General features: G+C 44.8%; 1 protein-coding gene across 1 annotated transcript in view; it reads right to left on the bottom strand.

Annotated features, from left to right (window-relative positions):
* HCFC2 (host cell factor C2) overlaps positions 1-20,529 on the bottom strand; it is a 248,832-nt gene that overhangs the window by 35,102 nt on the left and 193,201 nt on the right. Inside the window, exon 12 of the mRNA XM_085653253.1 lies at positions 3,634-3,919. Within this exon, the coding sequence (XP_085509379.1) occupies positions 3,634-3,919 (286 nt within the window). The remainder of the gene's footprint in view (positions 1-3,633; positions 3,920-20,529) is intronic.

Below are 20,529 nucleotides of genomic sequence, written 5' to 3'. Positions count from 1 at the left end.
TTGGTTGCCAGGCATGGACAGTGATGTTGAAATGAAGATTATGCAATGGCCAGAGGAAACAATAGCATTTGTCTTCTTGGGACCCTTCATGGCACTAAGAAGATGCAAGTTTGCTTTGGTGGTCATAGACTATTATTCTAAGTGAACTGAAGTGGGGATTGTAGATGAACCCAACACGCAAACAGTGGCACCGTTTTTAGAAAGGTTAGTGGTTAATGATGGACCACCAAAAGTGTTATTGTTAGACAACAGAGTATAGTTTATGTCCAATGACATGGAGAAATTCTTCCAGAATTATGGCATAGCCCATAAAACTTGCTGTCTGTGTCATCCTCAGCCCACCTCCCCAAACCACTTTTGTCCCAAGAGAACATTAATTTTTTTTAAAGGGGAGGATGTGTGCAAGGGCCCCTCCCCATGACACTATTGGCTCCTGTTAGGCGAGGGGGCATGAGGTCCCCTCCCCGAGCCTTAAGAGGCCCCAGGGACCCCATACCATGGCCAAATACATTAACATTAGGGGCGGGCGTCTGGTGGCCCCCTCTCCCCCGGCCCAAATGGGCCTCAGGGCCCTCATCCCCTGTGGCCAAATTGGTGCTATTAGAGAAGTGGGTGCGCTGCCAGGAATTGCTGAGGGAGGAAATGGTGTGTACGGGGCAAACAGATAAATCAGCAATTCTTGTTGCATGCTGTCAGTACGCAACTGGAATTGTTGAGTGGGGAAATGGTGTGTACGGGGCAAACAGATAAAAGCCCGAACTGCATTGTTAATCAACATTAGGATCTTGACATGAATGAGAAAGAAGAGGAACAGTTAACCATGCAAGTCAGACAGCATGTGACTGTGCAGAATTTCTCAGTCCTGATGAAGTTCAAATGTTTTACACGTTGGCTGGATGTTCTTTTGATGGATTTTATGCAATACATGGTAATTAAATAAAATGAGAATTTTTTTTACAAAGCCTAAGATTTGTGGACTTATATTTTTCTGGGTGCACCATTCCACTTCATTGTTTCAAATTAGTTTCTGCTTGGCAGTGGTGTCATGCAATGGCTAGTACTGGAAATTAAGCTCACCAGGTTTTGACAGAACGTAACTGTGTATGAGGTGCGGTTGTTGGTGTCTGCCATTGTTGTTCTGTTTTTTTACCTATTAAAGTGTGTTTTCCTGGTTTTGGCTACCTAGGCCTCAGTTAGGCCTGAACACCATCATGTCCAAAAGGAATGTCACATCATTATGTTTATTCTCGATTTGTATTTCTGTCTGACACTACATGCAGCAAGATATGGATTTGATTATTTCTGAATTACACCGTTTTTGATGAGTCTACTAGAATTTTAGAAACGTATTTTCAAGGACATTTATGCCCGCATATGGTACTGCATTTATTCACAATGGTTAACTGTTTATGTAACTTTGTTCTGACACCTCCGGACGACATCAGGTTAGAGGGGTTGAATCAATATTCATATAGTCGGTTAGCGCTATAGTGATAGGGTTATATGATGATTCATAGTTCCATTATATGATTTGCTGAAAATGTTATTCTTTGCTCACATTGTGATGATTCTGCAATTTCAATGCTTTCCTATGGAGAAAATGACTATATAAACTCTTGAATTTGGGGTGAACCAGATCTTTTTGGTCTCTACTAGGGATGCTGTCCCTAGTGATTTTGCTGCAGATTTGAGGATTAGTCTGTTTTTAATTTTGCCTATTATTCAGAATTTCTGAGATCCTTCATGTAGATGAATGATGTAAATGATATTTGCTGCATCTGCATTTTATTAGTTTTGCGTTGTACCCTTTACACTGTATAATAAACCTTCATGGTTTGTCTAAATTCCGCTCTAGAACTCATTTTCTGAGTCATTCCTTTCTTTATTAACTGTATTTAGAAATGCTGCTTTGAACCTTGTCACTATGACACATTGCCTTGTGATTCAAGGTTATCACAGTCCCCGATCAATGCAACTTCTGAAGATACAATTTATGGGGGTATAGTGTATCAACAGATATGTGAGAAAAAGTCTGATATTTTGAGTTAAACAAGTACTTCCAAAAGAGCAGCAGAAGCCTGTCAGTTGTTTCCCCAGTGTTTTACTGCAGGTTCCCACAAAGTTATAATGAACAACTAAAGCTTTAGCACTCTGTATTTATGACAAAACTGTGGCAAACCTAAAGCTATCTCAATGAAATCAAAGCTGTAAAACAAAATATTTCCATTAGATATGAACAAAATGATGGGGTTTTCTTTATCAATAGAAATTATCGTTTGTGCTCCGGAAAACTAAAATGAGGTCACATTTTCTATGAGTTCGCAAGTATCTGCATTACAGTAAAACATTACAAAATGCAGAATCAAGCATGTACTACCAACATTAGCAGCAGTCACTTAACTCCTTAGTAATCAACTGCAGTGTCACCACAGAGTTCTAATGAACAACTATAGTGCTGCGCGTTAATGTTGTAAAGCACACCTGAATGGCATTTTAACTAAATAGGAGCTGTTGAATTTAGAACAGTAGGCTGAAGTAAATGAATACCGAGATGCCTAAGCAGACATTAAGCCAGAGAGTTACAATATGAGGGGACGTGTGGGTTTAGTAATTTGTGGCCTAAAGTATTTAGAAAGGGGCAAAAATTAGTTTGTGAGAGGTGCCGGCATAAGTACATCATCCCCTTTCCAAATCTGTTTACTCAGCCTAACCATCTTCTTAGTCATGTAACAGTGCCCCAATTTTAAGATAATAACATTTTGGTTGATACATATATATATTTTAAAACAAACGTTATAGTGATGTTATACTTAGGTATGGTAATTGGATATTACCTTAGGTCAAAGAAAAAAAATTAGAAATTCACTCAACAAAGCAAAGGTTTACTAAGCGAACTATAACTCGTGCACCGCCATGCACTGCTTATGACCTGACATATGACATAACTCACGACATGTTACATGACATCACTGATGACATCACTGATGACACTAATAACACCATAGTCATATACAGCACAGAGTTTTTTTTAACTTGTTTGCATAAAATGTTGTCCAAAAAATGCCAAATGAAACTGCCCATCAAAATGTTACATTTTCAGAATATATCTAGAAATCAGAAAGCTCGTACATGTTAATGGCAAGGGCTCAGGACATGAGATGATCTGCTGACTAAAAAAAACAGCTTTGAGAAGCTCTTGCATTCTGTAAAGCCAGTGCACTAAAATTTTCAGGAGTTCGAGGAAGATGAAGTTCTATAGAATCCTTGGCCACTGAAAAAAAGTAGACTGAAAACTGAAATTGAGCGCTCAACTCCGAAAAATATTAATGGCCAACAGAAAGAACAAAAAGAGGGACTGGGATGGAAGCCAGCAGACACACAAGAATGAGGAGGTTTACACCAAGTCTCATGTTCTCTGACATGCCAGGCCAAGATATCAGTCTTGATGACCTGGGACGAGACTTCCCAATGGGGCTCATATACGGGCCTTGGGGAACCCGGAATGTCAGCGATTATATTTTATGAAGTGTGAGTTGTACAGGAAATACTGGATGGATGCTTCTGCATTTATTGAAACACTATGCCTAATGAGAATGTGACTGCTAAAGTAATGACATTCTGTAAGTTGCTCACCTTGAAGCCATCGAACTTGGGTGGCAGGTCCATAGCCTTTCTCATTCTTTGCAGAAATACGGAAGACAATTGCAGGCTTGGAGGAACAATCAACATGAGCATTTGCAAGCTGTGCTGTTGTTACAGTGCAGGAGGTCTTGAGTCCACAGTAAATTTTCATGAACACAAGCTGAAGTGGATTCTCAAGTAGGTGGGTTGTACGGATAGCAAGATAGGCAGAATATTCAAGGATGTTTCCGCTGGGGGAAGACGGCGTCTCCCAGGAAAGATGGATGCAATCTACATTCTGTACAACAGGGACAAATCAGACCCAGATTTTGAATTACTTTACTTTGGTGACAAAATAACCATACCTCACCTACATTATTTCAACTTCAAACAAAGATTTCCTTTGCATTTTAATGCAAACCAACATTATCTTTCAATTTTATGTTAAAGTCTGGCAATATTAGATAATGAATTAATCCTACTACACAAAACTGCTGACTGCTGCGCAGACACATGTGTTGCATTTCCTCCGCTATTCCGTATAACATTAACAGCTTTAATAATTGTCCAAGATCAGCGGTATCTATTTCTCTTACTTACATGTAATTCTAGTTCACCAACATTAATATCTTATTTGAATTTATAAACCAAAGAATTATTTCCATCCATTCACAGGACTCCGGAACCCACTTTTCATTTTAAGAAAAAAAATCCTATTAAAACTCACATTTTAACACTTACAATACCACTTTAAGGCTCTACGGAGCTTCACAGTCCCACATTGCCTGTAAATCTAAAATGCCTTTTTAAAGAAATAAAAAAGGAGGCCTTGCTAAAATATAATTTATGAAATCTTGAATAATATTGGCATGAGGACTGTTTTATGGTAGGCATAGCCGCCAAAATGTAGATTAAAAACTGGAGACTTATCGCCAATTTGAGACACAAATTCAAAGGTTCCTGGGTTATGTAGTGCCCGGTCTGCCCAACCCTTTGACATACCCGTTAAGATCTAGGAGAAGAAAACAAATAGGGCTGGTATTGGGGGCAGCACTCCAAAACATCTTATCGCATTGGGGGACACAGGTGAAGCCGACATACTTAGGATGGCTGCAAAGGTTATGTTACATTCTGGGAATGGAACGGATACAGGCCTCTCTCACCAACTCCATGACAAGTTTTAATGAAATCTGGCAGCCAATAGTCTCTTTGCTGTCATCTAAAATGAACGAGATTACATGCCCAAGGTACCTTCGTCTCCTCTGCCTTACGAGCCCTGACATACCACCTCAGTCAGACTGAACTGCGCCATAGCCCACGTCGCACATAGCGATTAGATCTGCTAGACCTCAAGCACACCAGTTCGAGGGAGGGAGGATGGCGGCGGGGTTGGGTTTGTTTTTTCTCTTTTTATTGCATTTCTTTTCTCTCCTTCTTATTTGACATTACTGTATAAATGTGTTGGTACCAGACCCCAGAACACACAGAGACTTTACAGACACCATAGTAGGCTCTACCGGGGCCAAGTTGGGTGGCGCCCTCACATAGCCCACCAAGTTAAACCTAAAAACTGGAGACTTGGATCTAGGTAAAAGAAGACCACATGGTCATAGTTCCTGTTACAAATGTGGATCACTGTGCTTCCCCTAAAAAACAAATTTAGAAATAGTTTCAGTACAGGGCACATGAGGCTTTCATAGCTTTACCTACAGTCTCCCGGCTCCGTTCATTCCAGTTGCTCGCGCTGACAGACAGACGGACGGACAGGAGGGTCGTGTCTGCAGGTCTTATCCAGGTCACGAACCAGGCTGCTGGGGACGCCACGCTGATCTACGGGGGACGACGCCTTTAACCGGACATTTCTACAATCGGGACTGCGAGGTCCAGGGTGCTCTGCGCACAATTCACCTGCTGCACCTGGCTCCTCTTCCCGACCCCGTCTCCACAGACTACATTACGCCTCGCGGCCCCCGCTTCGCGGGTGCCGCTCGTAGGCTTGACTCTCTTCACAAACGGCTGGGCTCTCATTCAGGTCTTATCCAGGTCACGAACCAGGCTGCTGGGGACACCACGCTGATCTACGGGGGACGACGCCTTTAACCGGACATTTCTACTATCGGGACTGCGAGGTCCAGGGTGCTCTGCGCACAACTCACCTGCTGCACCTGGCTCCTCTTCCCGACCCCGCCTCCCCTTTTACTTTCCAATAATAGCAAGGCCCTGCCCATACGCGCTAGCGGATCGCCCGCGGGTCGCAGCTCGGGGCGAAGACCGGGCAAAGAGCGGGCCGTTTGAGGCAGTTCGAGAACGGTCGAGGAAGGGCCAGGGCCATTATCCCTGGCTCTGGATTGCGCCACGAATTGAGAAATCGCGCTGGTGAAGATGTCTGCCAGAGAAACGAGGAGTAAAACATCATCGGCCTCGGGGGCCCCCAAAGGTACTTTGGATACGTACTTTGCCAAGGCGGGGTCTCTTCTCATAGATGAAATCTCTACACTTGAAAGGCGCATATCGCAAGAAATAGAATGGGTCAGAAGGTCATCCCTGGGCCCACTTCGACATGCCACCACTCCAGACTCTTTGCCTAATCGCACATTGGTAGCAGGGGAGGGACCAAATGTAATACCCAATGTAACTACGGATCTTTCTGTACTTAGCAATTCTGGTGTCTCATTAACTGACTGTGACATCTCTGCTTCTACAGAGTTTAGCACACTACCCCACCCGCTACTCACTTTACCTACACCTGCCACTAACGTTAAACCTAGCACACCAAATAGAGAGCAATCCACATCTAGGGTTTCCCACTCCAACCAAACACCTCAACATGTGCGGGAAGGAGCCATTCCGAAAAGTAAAAGAAGAGCTCAAATAATAGGAGGGCGAAAGCCCAAGCATCCTAAACATAACCCCACCTGCGAGAATAACCGAGAGGGTACGACCAAAACGGGCCAGAGTAAATCCCAAGAACAAGGGTTATTATCTTCTAGTGTCCCGACCCAGAAAAATCCCAGCCCAAATGTCGCATTGAGGGAGGAGGGCCTTACCCTGCTGAACATTGGTGCTCTCCTAAGGGATATACTCAATCCCCTTGAAAAATGTTTAATAAAGATAGAAGCATGCTTAGCGCACCTCCAGAAGGGCATCACCCAATTAGTAGAGGGACCAAACACAATTATTCAGCCCCAAGGTGGTAGCCCGCCGGACACTGCCGGGATCCCCCCATTTGTGCCCCCAACTGAGGAAGGGTGCAGGACATTAAAGGCCACACATTCGCAACAGCCACTGCCTGTTATCCTAGAGTCTTCAAATTCTAACCTGCCAAAGTATGCACAAGGCACAGGCCAGCAAGTAAAGACAGCTGAACATTTAATGGGCGCCTATGATAAAGATGTAAATTATAGATCCATCGATTTGCCACCGGAGGCCACACCTTACACAGTCATCTTAACTGGTATCCCTGAATTAAACCCCTCTACTCGTGAATCTCAGGGGGCCCTGAAGAATAAGGTAATTCATTGGCTCTCCGCCCATAGGCCTCTCCCGGCAGGAATACATAGTGAGGTGCTTATGGTGAGGCGAGTCCCATGGATAGGAAACACCAGAAAGTCAATCCAAGGCGACTGCGTCCTGATTAACTTTAGAGACCCCCTCACTGTCTCTCATATATGTAGCTGGACACATCAGGCTCGGCGGACATCAATACACCCACTCCCCCTATCCTTCTTTTATCCACTTGTTAATCGAGTACAGGAAGAAGAGCAATGGGAATTAGTAACCAGGAGGGGAGGCACCCGGGCTCCAATGGTCTCAAGTATTAACCCTCACCTCAGACAAGTAAGACTTGATTGTGTACCCACCTACAATAGATTTAGGAGCCTTGACATAGTGGATTGACATAACATGATAGTGGGTGAGGAGGTTATAGTGCCCAATAAGATCAAGGAAATTCAAGCTCGGAAAGTAGTTTCAGCAGTGAAGGCTAAAGCCAATTGGGATCGTCTAGACATGGAGAAAGTTGTGGGGACCTTTCTACCCTTGCCTAGCTTACAAGAGGAAATTCCACCTCAAGTGGCTAGTTCAGATAATATTCCATCTACAGGGCATGCCCCGGGTGAGGATGCACCCTTAAATTTAGCAATGGAGAAAAGTAACTGCCCCCCCCTTAAGATTTTATCTTGGAACGTGGCAGGCTTGGGAAATAAAGTAAATTGCCCGGACTGGTGTGCCTACATCCAGGCCCAAGACATTTGCCTGTTTCAAGAAACTTGGGCAAGAGAACACCTCCCCCATCTAGGCTTTGCAACATTCGATGTGCAAGCAAAATGGGGAGGTATAGGACGCCCCTCGGGAGGTTTGGCCATATGGGTGGCTAATGACCTGGGTTGTAGGGCTGTCGTTCACCGACAAAAATCGGAGGATATTCTTGCTGTTCGGCTCGAGTGGCCAAACGCAAATAGTCTCCTGTTGGTGAATGTATACTCTAGGCCAACTAATATCTCACAGGTTTCACGCACGATAGAGGAGTTGGCACTCGCTCTAGATGAAATTCCCCAGGGTACTCCTACCGTAATCGGAGGAGATTTTAACTGCCATTTTGAGCCCCTTCCGGGCCTATGGGTGGACTTGGCTCAGGAAGAGGACCTGGAGTGGTCTATACCTTCCGTGCAAGCATCGGTACCAAGAGCCTGGACATCTCTAGCCACACAAATTACCTCCTTAGTTCTGAAACATGGTCTTCGGGCCTGTAATGGCAGGACCAACTCAGATACACCAGCTAGACATACCTATAATAGAGTGGGTAGGAAGTCAAGACTGGACTATATTCTCGTTCCACTAGCTTTGTGGTCACGCATTATTGATTTTCGGGTGACATCTAGGGCAGACAGTGACCACAATGCGTTGGAACTGGAATATGACCATCCCGGCCTTGACCCCAAGGTGAGACAGAGGGTGACATCTGAGGTGGGTCTTGGCCTTACACACAATAGACGCAGAGTAAAATGGGAGAGATTAGTTTCCAGCCCAGAGAAGTTACCCATGCTTTACGCGAGGGTTATTCCCATATTTGAAAGATATAGGCACTCATGGCCCATGGTACAACTCAGAGTGCCCATAAACAATTAGGGCAGTATCACAAAGATCTCTCTAAATCAGTATCTGTAATCCTAACCTGCTTACCAAAAAGGGCCAACGGAAGTGTCAAAGGTCCAGTTTGGTATAACAAGGCTTGCCGAAACGCAAAAACTAACTTATTGACCTCCATCAAGGCGGGGATGGGAAGTTAGGAAATTAGGGCTAAGAGATCTGCCTATAAATCTTAATTAGCAACGCAAAAAGCGAATGGGAACTGTCCAAATGGGAAACTCTCTCCACTTCTCTTGCTAGGGGGGATTCACGTAGATTCTGGCACACCATACATACGGGCTCTGCGGATTTGGCCCCAGCAGTGGAGCCAAATATTTCAGCTAGTGTTTGGACAGACCACTTCCAACTGTTATATCACCTACCCGATGTGGAAATGGTGGTTTCTCCCCTATCGATGGTTGATAACACTGTGGAAGTGGTGCATCTTACACTAAAGGAGGTTAGAGCAGCCATCGCCGGGTTGGCATCAGGCAAGGCTCCTGGCCTGGATGGCCTCCCGGGCGATCTTTTTAAACAGGAACCAGATGTATGGGCACCCTATTTAGCTCTACTATTTAATTCTATCCTGGAGGGAATGGAGGTTCCGGACACTTGGCTGGGCGCAGAGATCGTCCCCATCTATAAAAAGGGTTCGCCTCTGCTCCCAGCCAACTACAGACCTATCAGTCTCATCGATGTCACACAAAAAATCTTCGGTAGACTGATATTGAATCGCCTTCAGGTCTGGCTTGATGATTCCCAAATTCTGAGCCCTTTTCAAGCAGGGTTTAGGAGAGGTGTGTCAACGGTGGATCAAATTTTCCGCTTGAACCTCCTCTATTGGAAGTCTGTACTAATTGAGGGGGGTAGTCTATACACGGTGTTCGTTGATCTGCGAGCGGCCTTTGATTTAGTCCCCAGGGACAAACTATGGGCTGTTTTGACAGATCTAGGGGTCCCCACTGATCTTTTGATAATTTTGAGGAAATTACACCAGGGCAACTTCGCAAGGGTAAGATGTGGTAGAGGAGGACATCTCTCAGATGGTTTTCCCGTTGACAGGGGGGTTAGACAGGGCTGTGTGCTTGCACCGACCCTCTTCTGCCTCTTTGTCAACGGGGTTTTTAGCCACCTAAATGACCTAAGCAATATTGATGCCCCCAAGTTGGTCGGCAGCAGGGTGCCAGCAATTATGTTTGCAGACGATACCCTGCTGCTCTCCAAATCTCCCATGGGCATACAAAAAGTCCTAGATGGATTCGTGGACTTTTGTAAGATACATGGTTTGGAGATCAACACCTCAAAAACTAAATATATGATCTTCAACCCCCCTTCCTCAACACGACTGAGCCCTCGGATAGGGGCATCTAGACTTGAGAGGGTATACACGTTTGTATACCTGGGGGTTACATTCAATCAGTTCATGAAGTGGGATGCACACCACACTAAGGTAAAACTGAAGTTGACCCAGATGACGGGAGCCATTTGTAGGATGATGCAAGGACTGACTTACAAGCCACTAGGCCCACGTCTTCACATCTACAAAACCCAGGCGAGGGCGGCAGGGCTCTATGGGGGTGAAATATGGGGCCACACGGCTAACCAGAAACTACAGGTTATCGAAAACAACCTCTTAAGACATATGACAGCCTTACCGCCTAGTACACCATTACTTCCATTAAGATTGGACCTGGGTTTAAGACCTTTCACTGAGGAGCTTGGACTCAAACCCATAATTTTTTGGCGCAAAATTTGGTGCACACCAGAGCTCCAGAATTATAGAGCTTCAAGAGATCTTGCGCCTTGTAAAAGCCGTCCAAGTTCCATGGCTAAAGTATGTGAAACAAACCTGTGACTTACTAGGAAGACCTGATTTGTGGTCAGATCCGGCCAATGCATGCCGTACAACTTCACGCAAAACTATTTCACTGGCCTATTATGAGTATAAGTTACGTGTCTCACTCATGAATGTCCGAGATGGGTCTCTTACCGACCACTTTCTGAGGTGTAAAGACACATATCACCGGGAGCCTGTCTTCGATGATATAGGACCACCATTAACAAGGAAACTTTACTTCCAATGGCGTTATGGCACCCTTCCTCTCAGGGCACACATGGCTAGCTGGTCAGAATCGCAGTTTACAGCACAATGCCCAGCATGTGGTCATCCATCTGAGTCTGACCTACACATCATATTCTTTTGCCGAGCCTACCAGAGACAAAGGAAATACTGGCTGGTCCCACTATTAAAAAACCTGGGTTTTAGGCAGCACCTTCCAGCTTACAGAATTTTAAAAACAGATTTATCAGTTTCTACAGTGTTCGGAGTTGCGAAATTTTTAACAGCAATGTGGTTCAGTCGCAACCGTTGTATAAAATTGAACACTGTAACTGAACATTCTCTCTGATAACTATTGTTAATTTTATTTGATTCATTTTATTCTCACCCAGAGCGTATGCACTTTTTTGTATGCTATTTGTTTTATTATTTTATGGTCCTAGTGACCGAAATAAAGTTGACATGATGATGATGATATCTGAAAGTCCAATCTCTCTCAAAACAGTCAAGCCATCATCAAGAGCTTCAGAAGTCCGCACAGACACCTGATTGGGAAGTAAAAGGTGTGGATCAAGTTCGATATTGTGAAGGAGAGATCAGGACTGCACAGAAGTGTCCTGTGTGGTTTATACGTCAAGAAAAGAATAGTTGGTACCCCCTTCACTTGACCGGTTCAGACACATGAGAATCATCTTCTTCTTGTGCTTCAAAAGAAGCTTCGTCAGTAGTCAAATAGGCAGAATAACATGAAGAAAAAAGTCAGATTAGAATATCAAAAGATGATTGCTGAACCTGGATCCAAATGTCTGGCATTGGGGAGAATATCTGTGGTGCTCCCCCTGGCTAAATATGCTGCCCTCTTCAAAACAATGGGGCACTATATTTTCCAGTTTGCAGAGGAGGAGGAAAGGATAGTCCTTAACAAACAATGCCATTCCTTCACTCCGTACGTATTCCTTTCTGTTAAGGCTCCCATTCTCTTTCTTTCTTTTAACTTAGCTTTTCTGTTCTCTTCTAACTTATTCCTTCTGATCTGCAATAATGTTCTTTGTTACTACATCTTTTAAATTCCATGTGATAAAAGCAATGTATCTTACAAAGTACAGCTATTACAGAACAGCAACCCCTGGAAACATTTCAATTCATCCAACTACAACAGTGTGCACCACCTAGCGCCAGCAAGGAGAACCGCGCCTGTTCACAACATCAACAATCTCACGCTTAAGCAACCTGTCAAATCGGAGAACAGCAAAAATTAGGGTAAAAACTAAATTCAAAATCTGGTTATCAAACACACTAAATGCAACTTTATCGTTAAGTTCCACAGCAGAGTACAAGACAGAGAGCACTTAATTGAGAAGGGAACAGCGACGAAAGAGGATAGGAGCATGAACAGTAAGTAATACAAACATACTGGGAAATGTACTGTGTTATTGTTTTGATATGGGCCTCTGTGTGAATTCATGGTTAATAAAGAGAGGAAAGAGAAAACATAGTTCTTGCCTACGGTCTTCATGCAGAATTGACTTAAGAGCTAGATGACAGCCTCTCAGCTTAGGCTTATTTATGAGGTTTGACTGATCCTTTGTGTGCCCCTTCTGTTAAGCTATAACTAGCCCAGTTGAGCTGTTCGTCCCAGCATGGATGCATCCATTATATTAAAAGAGATGTTTTCACAAGGGTTCCCTCTTCAAGTTTAAAACTGATGGAAACAAATAAGCCAGTTTAGCCTCCTATTTCCATCACCGTTAGCACCACTGGTTCTCAAGACATTTCTGAAGTGCTTATTTTGTTTAACTTCTAATGGGGAATAAAATAATCAAAGCGTTCAAGACCCAGAGAAAACGATCTTGTTGAATGGTTTGTTATACATAAGCAGAGGTGGCTCCTCCGTTATGCCGGAGGAGCGTCGCCCCACTGCTTTTGAGCAGTGCAAGGTAAAGGAAATACAAAATGATAATAGCTGAGTTATTAGCATTTTATGTTACCTTTGTTCGGAACTGCTCTGCTCTCGAAGCAGGACAGGGGAGGAGTGGTTTGCCCACTCCTAAGTGCGCAATGACTGTTCGGTAGGCCCGCTCCGGCTGTTTAAACCAGTCATGCCTACATTACAGCCTGCGTGGAGAACATTCACAGGCCCTCATTTCCTGAATGAGCGTCGAACCAGGACGCTCAAAACCAATCACAACACTGCACTGCAGCGTTGTGATTGGTCTGGGGAGCCTGGGTGCTTACCAATCACAACGCTGCATTGCAGTCTTGTGATTGGTCAGGGGAGCTTTCTGTTCCTCAAGTCCCATGAGAGAGCAGGAGCAGAGACACAGGACCCGGCGCCAAGGTAAGTGTATATATACATATACATATATATATATTTTTGTATTGAGCAACCCCACGCTCCCCCCAACACCGCGCCTGCCCCCACCCCGTCACCCGTAAGTCATGCAGGCCACCACTGTATATAAGATAGTCTGTAAGGTGTAGAATCATTTTTTTATATTCTGCACAGTTTCCAGGTATTTATGTCTGAAACTTGTTCATTCTGTTGGTCTGGTTTGTGGAACAAATGGAGCACTCTAATCAATCTCTTGAGCCAGAAATCATATAGGAAGAAATATATATATATAATTTTTGTACAGTGCATATAAGATGTTAACTAATTCAAACACAAGCATTTCAACCCTTCAGACCTTTTGATAACATCTTAATATGTGAAAAGTGGAGGACACATAAAATCTTAATAAAAACCTTTACTACTAAAAGAAAAAGGACTGAAAGAACTACCAAGTAGCCTCAGTCTTAAGGGCTGCAATTTAAAAGCAGTGTATCCTTAATTCCTATGACACAGGAACCTCATTGCAATTCTTTGAAGTTCACAGAAAAACTTGCAGCTAACTGTTGCAAGCAAAATAGGAAGTATGTTCATACCATGCGTCTTGGAGAAGAAAGAGTAGAAAAGGAAGGAAAATGTTACTTACCCTGTAAGAATTTGTTCGTGGCATGCCGTACTGTTGATTCACATGCTGTGCATACTCCTGCCATCTAGTGTTGGGCCAGGATGTGTGCTTGGTGTTTTTCTTCAAAGAAGTCTTTTGAGTCACGAGAAATAGTGAATTCTCCTCTTGCTGGTAATGCGCATGGTCATCGGTTCCATTGTTAGATTGTTTTCCCACACGGCGGGTGATGATGTAATGTGAAGCAAAGTGATGCAGAGCAAGAGGTCTATGCGAAAGAGCAAAAAAGAGATAGTAAAGGATACTGCAACGGCCATAGGCGTCAGAGAAGGAGGGTGGGCGCATGTGAATCTACAGCACTACATGCCACAAACAGATGCTTACAGGGTAATTAATATTTTCCTTTTGAGGCAATTGGGGATGTAGATACACATGCTGTGCATAGACTGTACACCAGTCCTCCCAAAAAGTGGTCGCTAGCCTGTGGGTGTTGCAGCACATTGACAGAGTGTACAGAGCACTGTCTGGCCAACATTAGCTTGTTGGTGGGCTAGAACATCCGCACAGTAATGTTTTGTGAAAGTGTTCAGTTGTGGTATGGACAAGGTAGCTGGTTTGCATATGTCAGCTATTGGGATATTCCCCAGGAAGGCCATAGAATCATCCTTTCTTTTGAGTGGAGTAGGCTAAAGGAGGAGAGGGCAGAGTCCTCTTAGCTTTAGCATTGCCTGCCTGGATGCAACTAACGATTCATCTGGCAATGACTGAATTGGATAAAAGCCTTCACTTTATGGAGTTTGGAGAAAGCAACAAAGAGATGTTGTGTCTTCTTAAATGAATTGGCCATTCCGCAACTGAATCAGGTTATGGGAAAAAGACTGGAAGTTTAATGGACATGTTAAGGTGGAAGTGAGGGACCACCTTAGGGAGAAAGTTAGGGTTGGTGCGAAGGACAACCCTACTCCTATAAACTTGGAAGAAGGGTTCTTCCAGGGTTAATGCCGGTAAGTCACGGACACACCTGAGTGAAGTGATAGCAACCAGAAATGCCACCTTCCAAGACAGAAAATTAAGGGGGCAGAAGTGGTGGGGTTCAAAGAGAGGGAGGACCCATGAGTCTTGTGAGTACAATGTTGAGATTCCATGCTGAGGCCGGTGGGACCGGAGGAGGAATCGCCCTCTTAAGACCCTCCAAGAATTTTTTAATGACTGGAATCCTGAAGAAAGAGATGTGTTGTCTATCCTGAAGGTATGCAGCCATGGCGGCAAGGTGTATTCATAAGGAGGTGAAGGCAAGACCAGAAACCTGAAAGTGGAGTAAGTAGCAGACATTGTCCTGCTCTCTGGCTTTAAAAGGATCAATATCTTTTGAGTTACCGTAGCATACAAAGCTCTTCCTCTTGGCCGCATAGCAGGCCCGGGTGGTAGGTCTGTGTGCTTTCTGGAGAACGCTCATGCATTCAGGTAGAAGATTAAAGTACTAAAATTCTATGACCTTCGGAGCCAGATCGCATAGTTGAGAGATCTGGAGTCTGGGTGACTGATCTCTCCATGGTTCTGAGTAAGGAGGTCTGGCCTGTTGAGGAGTCTCTCATGGAGACCAGAGAGAGTTCAAGCAGAGTCATGAATCAGAGTTGGCAGGCCCTTGTGGGAGCCACCAGAGTGAGGGACGTCTGCCGAAGCCTCATGACCACAAACGGAAGGAGAGGTAGAGGCGGATACGTGTAGGCAAATATCCCCGAGCAGTTCATCCATAGTGCCACGCCGTTTTCTGCCATTGAATACAGGTCTAATTCTGGGAAGTAGCGGAGGATTTGTGGGTGGAGTTCCCACTCGCGCGGACTTGTTGCAGCATCCTGCTGAGGAGGTCAACAAAGTTGTTGTCCATACCCGGAAGTTACTCTGCTAGCAAATGGATTTTTGGGTGGACAGCCTACTCCAAATGCTCTGGGATAGCTGCAAGAGCTGTTAAGAACGTGTGTCCCCTGTTTCTGAAGATAATACATGACTATCATACTGTCCGTCTGGTAGGAAGGTAGGAAAGTCTTCAACACTAGGTGGACGGCCAAGAGTTCCAGGTGGTTGATATGGAGCCTTGTTGTCCGGTCTTCCATTAACCTTGGACATTCAGGTCCTGTAAGTGTGCACCCCATCCTGTAAAGGAGGCACCTATTGTAACAGTCCTCTGTGGAACTGGGTCAAGGAAATGCTGTCCCTGCAACAGATTGTTGGTGTTTCACCACTGCAGAGAGCAACAAGTGCTTCACCCCTGCAGAGAGCGACAAGTGCGGCTGCTGATCAACACTAGATCGACCCAATGACACTCTGCCTGAGCCCACTGTTGCGCTAGGAAATAGGCGTCTTCAGGTTGATTGTGGTCATGAAGCTGCCTTGCTGGAGCAGCGGAATGACATCCTGGAGATGGAACCATATGGAAGAGCTCTGAACAGATTTATTCGTTTAGTGGCCTGAGGTCCATATTGGGTCTGAGGGACCTATCCTTTTAGGGTATTACGAAGTAAAAAGAGTATACTCCCTTGCCCTGCTGATAGTAGGGGACGGGTTCTATAGCTCCTTTGAGAGGGAGAGCTTGGACTTCCTCTCTGAGAAACCTTTGGTGTTCTGGGGAGCGTATGCGTTTCCGAGGTGGAATAGTGGGTGGCGTGGAAGTGAGCTCTAGACAATAAGCATGTTGGATGATACCCAGCATCCACTGGTCTGAGGTGACAGTCTGCCATCTGGGAACGGAGGCTTGGAGGCTCCCCCCGATCGGTATTATGTGGTCGGGTGGAGGGGCTTAGAAGAGGCAAGCCAGGGTTGCAGCTCCTTTCGGGAAGGCACGTTTACCTCTGCCTCTAGAATTATTGCCCCTGTAAGGCCCTCTAAAGTAATCACTGGGAAAGGATTGTTGTCCCTGGGTGTGCTGGTAGGACATAGAGGCTTCAGGGGAGGTGGTCTTTGAGTCTCCACGATAGGGTGAGCAGCGAAAGTAGCTGAGAAGCAGGTGTCTGAAGTGTGCCCATCGACTTGGGTGTCTCTGTATCTTTCTTGATCTTCTCTAACATTTGGTCCACCTCTGAGCCAAAGAGATGCTGTCTATCAAAAGGCATGTTCAATAGGTTCTGCTGAACTTCCGGATTGAAGCCAGAGATACGGAGCCAGGTCGCTGGAACTGGCATACCCCCCCTGCCCCCCCGCCACCCCACCCGGCAGCGGTGTCCTCAGCAACAAGGGCACATCAAATAGTAGTGTTTGATATCTGCATGCCACCAGATTATTTCATGTCCCCTTTGTCTGTGCTCCTCTGGGAGGTATTGGAGGAGCTCCTCCAGCTCGTCCCAGTGGGCATGATTATATCATGAAAGAATGCCAATAGAACTTGTGATACGCCATTGGTTGGCCAATTGCGCGGTCACCCTTTTACCTGATGCATCTATGAGCTTACTTTCCTTCTCACGTGGCAGGGCACCCCTGTTGGCCTGGAAGTTGGCTCGCTTACGAGCAGTGATAACCTCCAGAGAGTCAGGCTGGAATTCTTCACAAATGTAGGGTCAGTAGGGGAGGCTTAATATTTTTTATCCACCCCAGGGGTTATGACCCTAGCTTGGACAGGGTCCTTTAAAATGTTGTGCGTGTGGTGTAGCATGCCCTTAAGCATGGGGAGGTTCTGAGTAGAGGGGTGAGTGGAGGAGAGGGATTCTCTATGGGCTATGTATTGAACATCCAACTTCTGAAAAAAGAGGTCCTACCAATGAGTTCCTGATAGGACGTGGAATCATCCGGAGGGGAGGGACGGGCAGGGTACGGGTCGGGGGTCTGCATCCCCGAGTGCTTCTGCATCATAGGAGTCCCATGGGTCAGCCTGTGTAGGGGTGTCAAATGTGTCTTCCCCTCCCCCATGCCCACATGTGTCAGTGAGAAGCAGGTGGGGAAGGTGAAGGCTGAGGAACAGGGTGAGGAGATGATTGTGTATGGGGCAAGAGGCTGGTAGCCTTCTCCGCCTTTGTGCACTGCTTTGGTGGAATCTGAATGACCAAGGCTTCCTCGAAGATCAGCTGGCGTTTCGAGGGTAGAACAACAGCAGACACCAAAGGGCGGGCAAGGATCCAAGGCATACAGGGGTGGATGTACTTATTTTGATTTTAGTGGGCCTTTGGACCTAGATGTGTGGTTGCCGAATATGGAAAGTATGCTTTTGGTTGTGCAGATATATAACTCTGGGTATGTGTGTTGGCCTAGGTTAGCATGGTTAGAGTATGGAAGCATGCTGGTGAGTGTGGGAGTATAACTGCGGCTGTGTATTTGATGGGAGTGTGTGGATATATACTGGTGGTGGTATGGACATATAATAGCGAGTGTATGATATGATGATGGATGTGTTCCCATATGATGGCAACTGAACGCAGGTATGACGGTGGGCATGTTGCCATATTATGGTGGGATTGTTAGTGTATGATTATGGTTGCATGAACAATGATATAGTGGGTGTGTTAGCATATGATGGAGTGTTCGAAATTATGATGTTGATTGCGTGGACGCATGATGGTTGGTGTGTTGGCATCTGATGTTAGTTGTGTGTTATTGTCGTAGTGGGGGGCTGGCGTATGATGGTGGTTGTGTTGCCATATAATTGCCTCTGTGGACAAATGTTAGTCATGTTGGCATATAATCAACAGTGCACTGACCCCGATGTTCCTTGTGCAGGTGGATACATTGGCATGTGATGGTAATTTTTTGGCCTAGGAGGGTGGATGTGTTGGTACATGTTTTTAGTTGTGTGTCCGAATGATGTTGGTTATGTGGAGATATGATGTTGGTTGTATTGGAGTATGATGGTGGGTGTGTTGGCTTATGATGTTGGTTGTATGGATGTATGCTTTGCATATTGGCACGTGACAGCATGTGCATTAACGTATGACAATTGGTGCATTGGCATAAAACGATAGATGTGTTGGAGTACGACAGTGTCTTTGTGTTGCTTATGATATTCTAGCCAGGGCCCAGTGTGGCTTCATAGCGGGGCTGGAAACTAGCCTTTGTCTTAATCTTGTTAGCCAGACATGCTGTGGCGCAAATAAGTTAATTACAGCTGACATTCATAAACGTATCCACAGCATTTTACTCTGTCAACAGAGTCAAGTTGTGGCCTGACTTTTTAGGAGTCAAAACCTGGTTTAATTGATTTATTATATTGTATGGACTCACAGTAGTGTTTCCATAAGGAGCTCTAAACCAAATGTATAATGGGGTAATTAGTGATCTTACATTATTTGATATCATATAGCAAAATCACTGGAATTTTAGTGGTGTAAATTTTAAGCAGTGATTTAATATTTTTTTTACCCACAAAGCTATTAACCACTTTGAAGCTTTGATTATTTACATTTAATGGAAAACGATTAGAATTAGTTTGCCTAAAGAACACCTTTATATAGGTTTTTTCACATTAATCAATGGATGCAAATTAATTAGGTGATGCTCAAAAGATAATTATTTATTTTGTAACCCATAAGGAGCTAGACCTAACAGTACGACAATTTGATACACTGGTATGTTATGTAAGCGGGTGCCCAATTCAGTGGAAATGCTGCCCTTTCACCTGGTGTGGGAATTTTTTCAGAAGTTCAATAGCAGACAGGGTTTACTGGCCAATCAGGCCATTGACAACTAGTGTGGGACTTAATTTTACTATTGGGACCAAAACTGAGCACCAAGTACAATCATGGAGCAATGGACCCATATGGTACCTCCTAATTCTACTCGACCTAACTGCGGCATTTGATACAGTTCATCATCCAACTTTACCTGAGACCCTCAAAAACCTCACTGGTATCAATGGCACAGTCCTGAGATGGTTCACGTCCTATCGGCAACATCGCTCTCAACAAATAAAAATCAAAAACTGTCTCTAAAATCCTGCTCCAGTACCACAAGGTGGACCTCAAGGCTCTATCGTCTCTCCAGCCATTTTCAATCTCTTCATGGCACCCCTCACAGTTTTTCTGAACCAAGCAGGCATTAAATATCACCTTTATGCAGACAACACGCAACTCTACTATAGAATAAAATCACCCAGCCACATCAGACACCTTAATTCCATACTAATCAAGATACAAACCTATCAACCAACTCACCCCAACAAAACTGAAATATTATTCCTCTCCCCAAAACATAAACCCCTACCTATCCATAAATGGCTCAGAAATCTGGACGCGCTAAACTGCCCACCCTCATTGTCTACCTCCGTTAAGTTCTTGGGTATCACCCAGGAGAAAAAAACGTCAATGAAGGAGCACATCAACAACACAGCCAAAGGAACACTCTACAAACGGTTTGACCACATCTCACCTGCCCTAAAGAGTCTCAATTGATTCCCCATTGAAGGAAGGTGCATCTACAAGACAGCATGTATCACCCACAAAGCCCTGCATACAAAGAACCCCAATTACCTAGAAGCCAAACTATCGACAGGAGGAAGAGGCCAGACACTGAGAAGCTCCAACTCACTCCTCATACCTCCTAAGATGAAGAAGTCTTCCCAGGCAGTCTCCTTCTCAGGTAACACTCCTAAGATTTGGAACTCTCTCCCTAAAGACCTCCGCCACAACCCCTCCTTCTCTTGCTTCAAACAGGAGCTCAAATCTCTACTACTCAACAACTACTTCAACACGAATACAAGCTAATCCATGTTTCTCAAAGATCCAGCCCTCTTTGACAAGATCCGTCTAGGTGGTCGCCTGAAAACTGCAGTCTCCAATCTGTCTACAGCCC

The sequence above is a fragment of the Triturus cristatus genome, chromosome 4_1, assembly GCF_964204655.1.
Source record: "Triturus cristatus chromosome 4_1, aTriCri1.1, whole genome shotgun sequence".
Lineage (NCBI taxonomy): Eukaryota > Metazoa > Chordata > Amphibia > Caudata > Salamandridae > Triturus > Triturus cristatus.
This window is presented reverse-complemented; position numbering and strand designations above follow the sequence as displayed.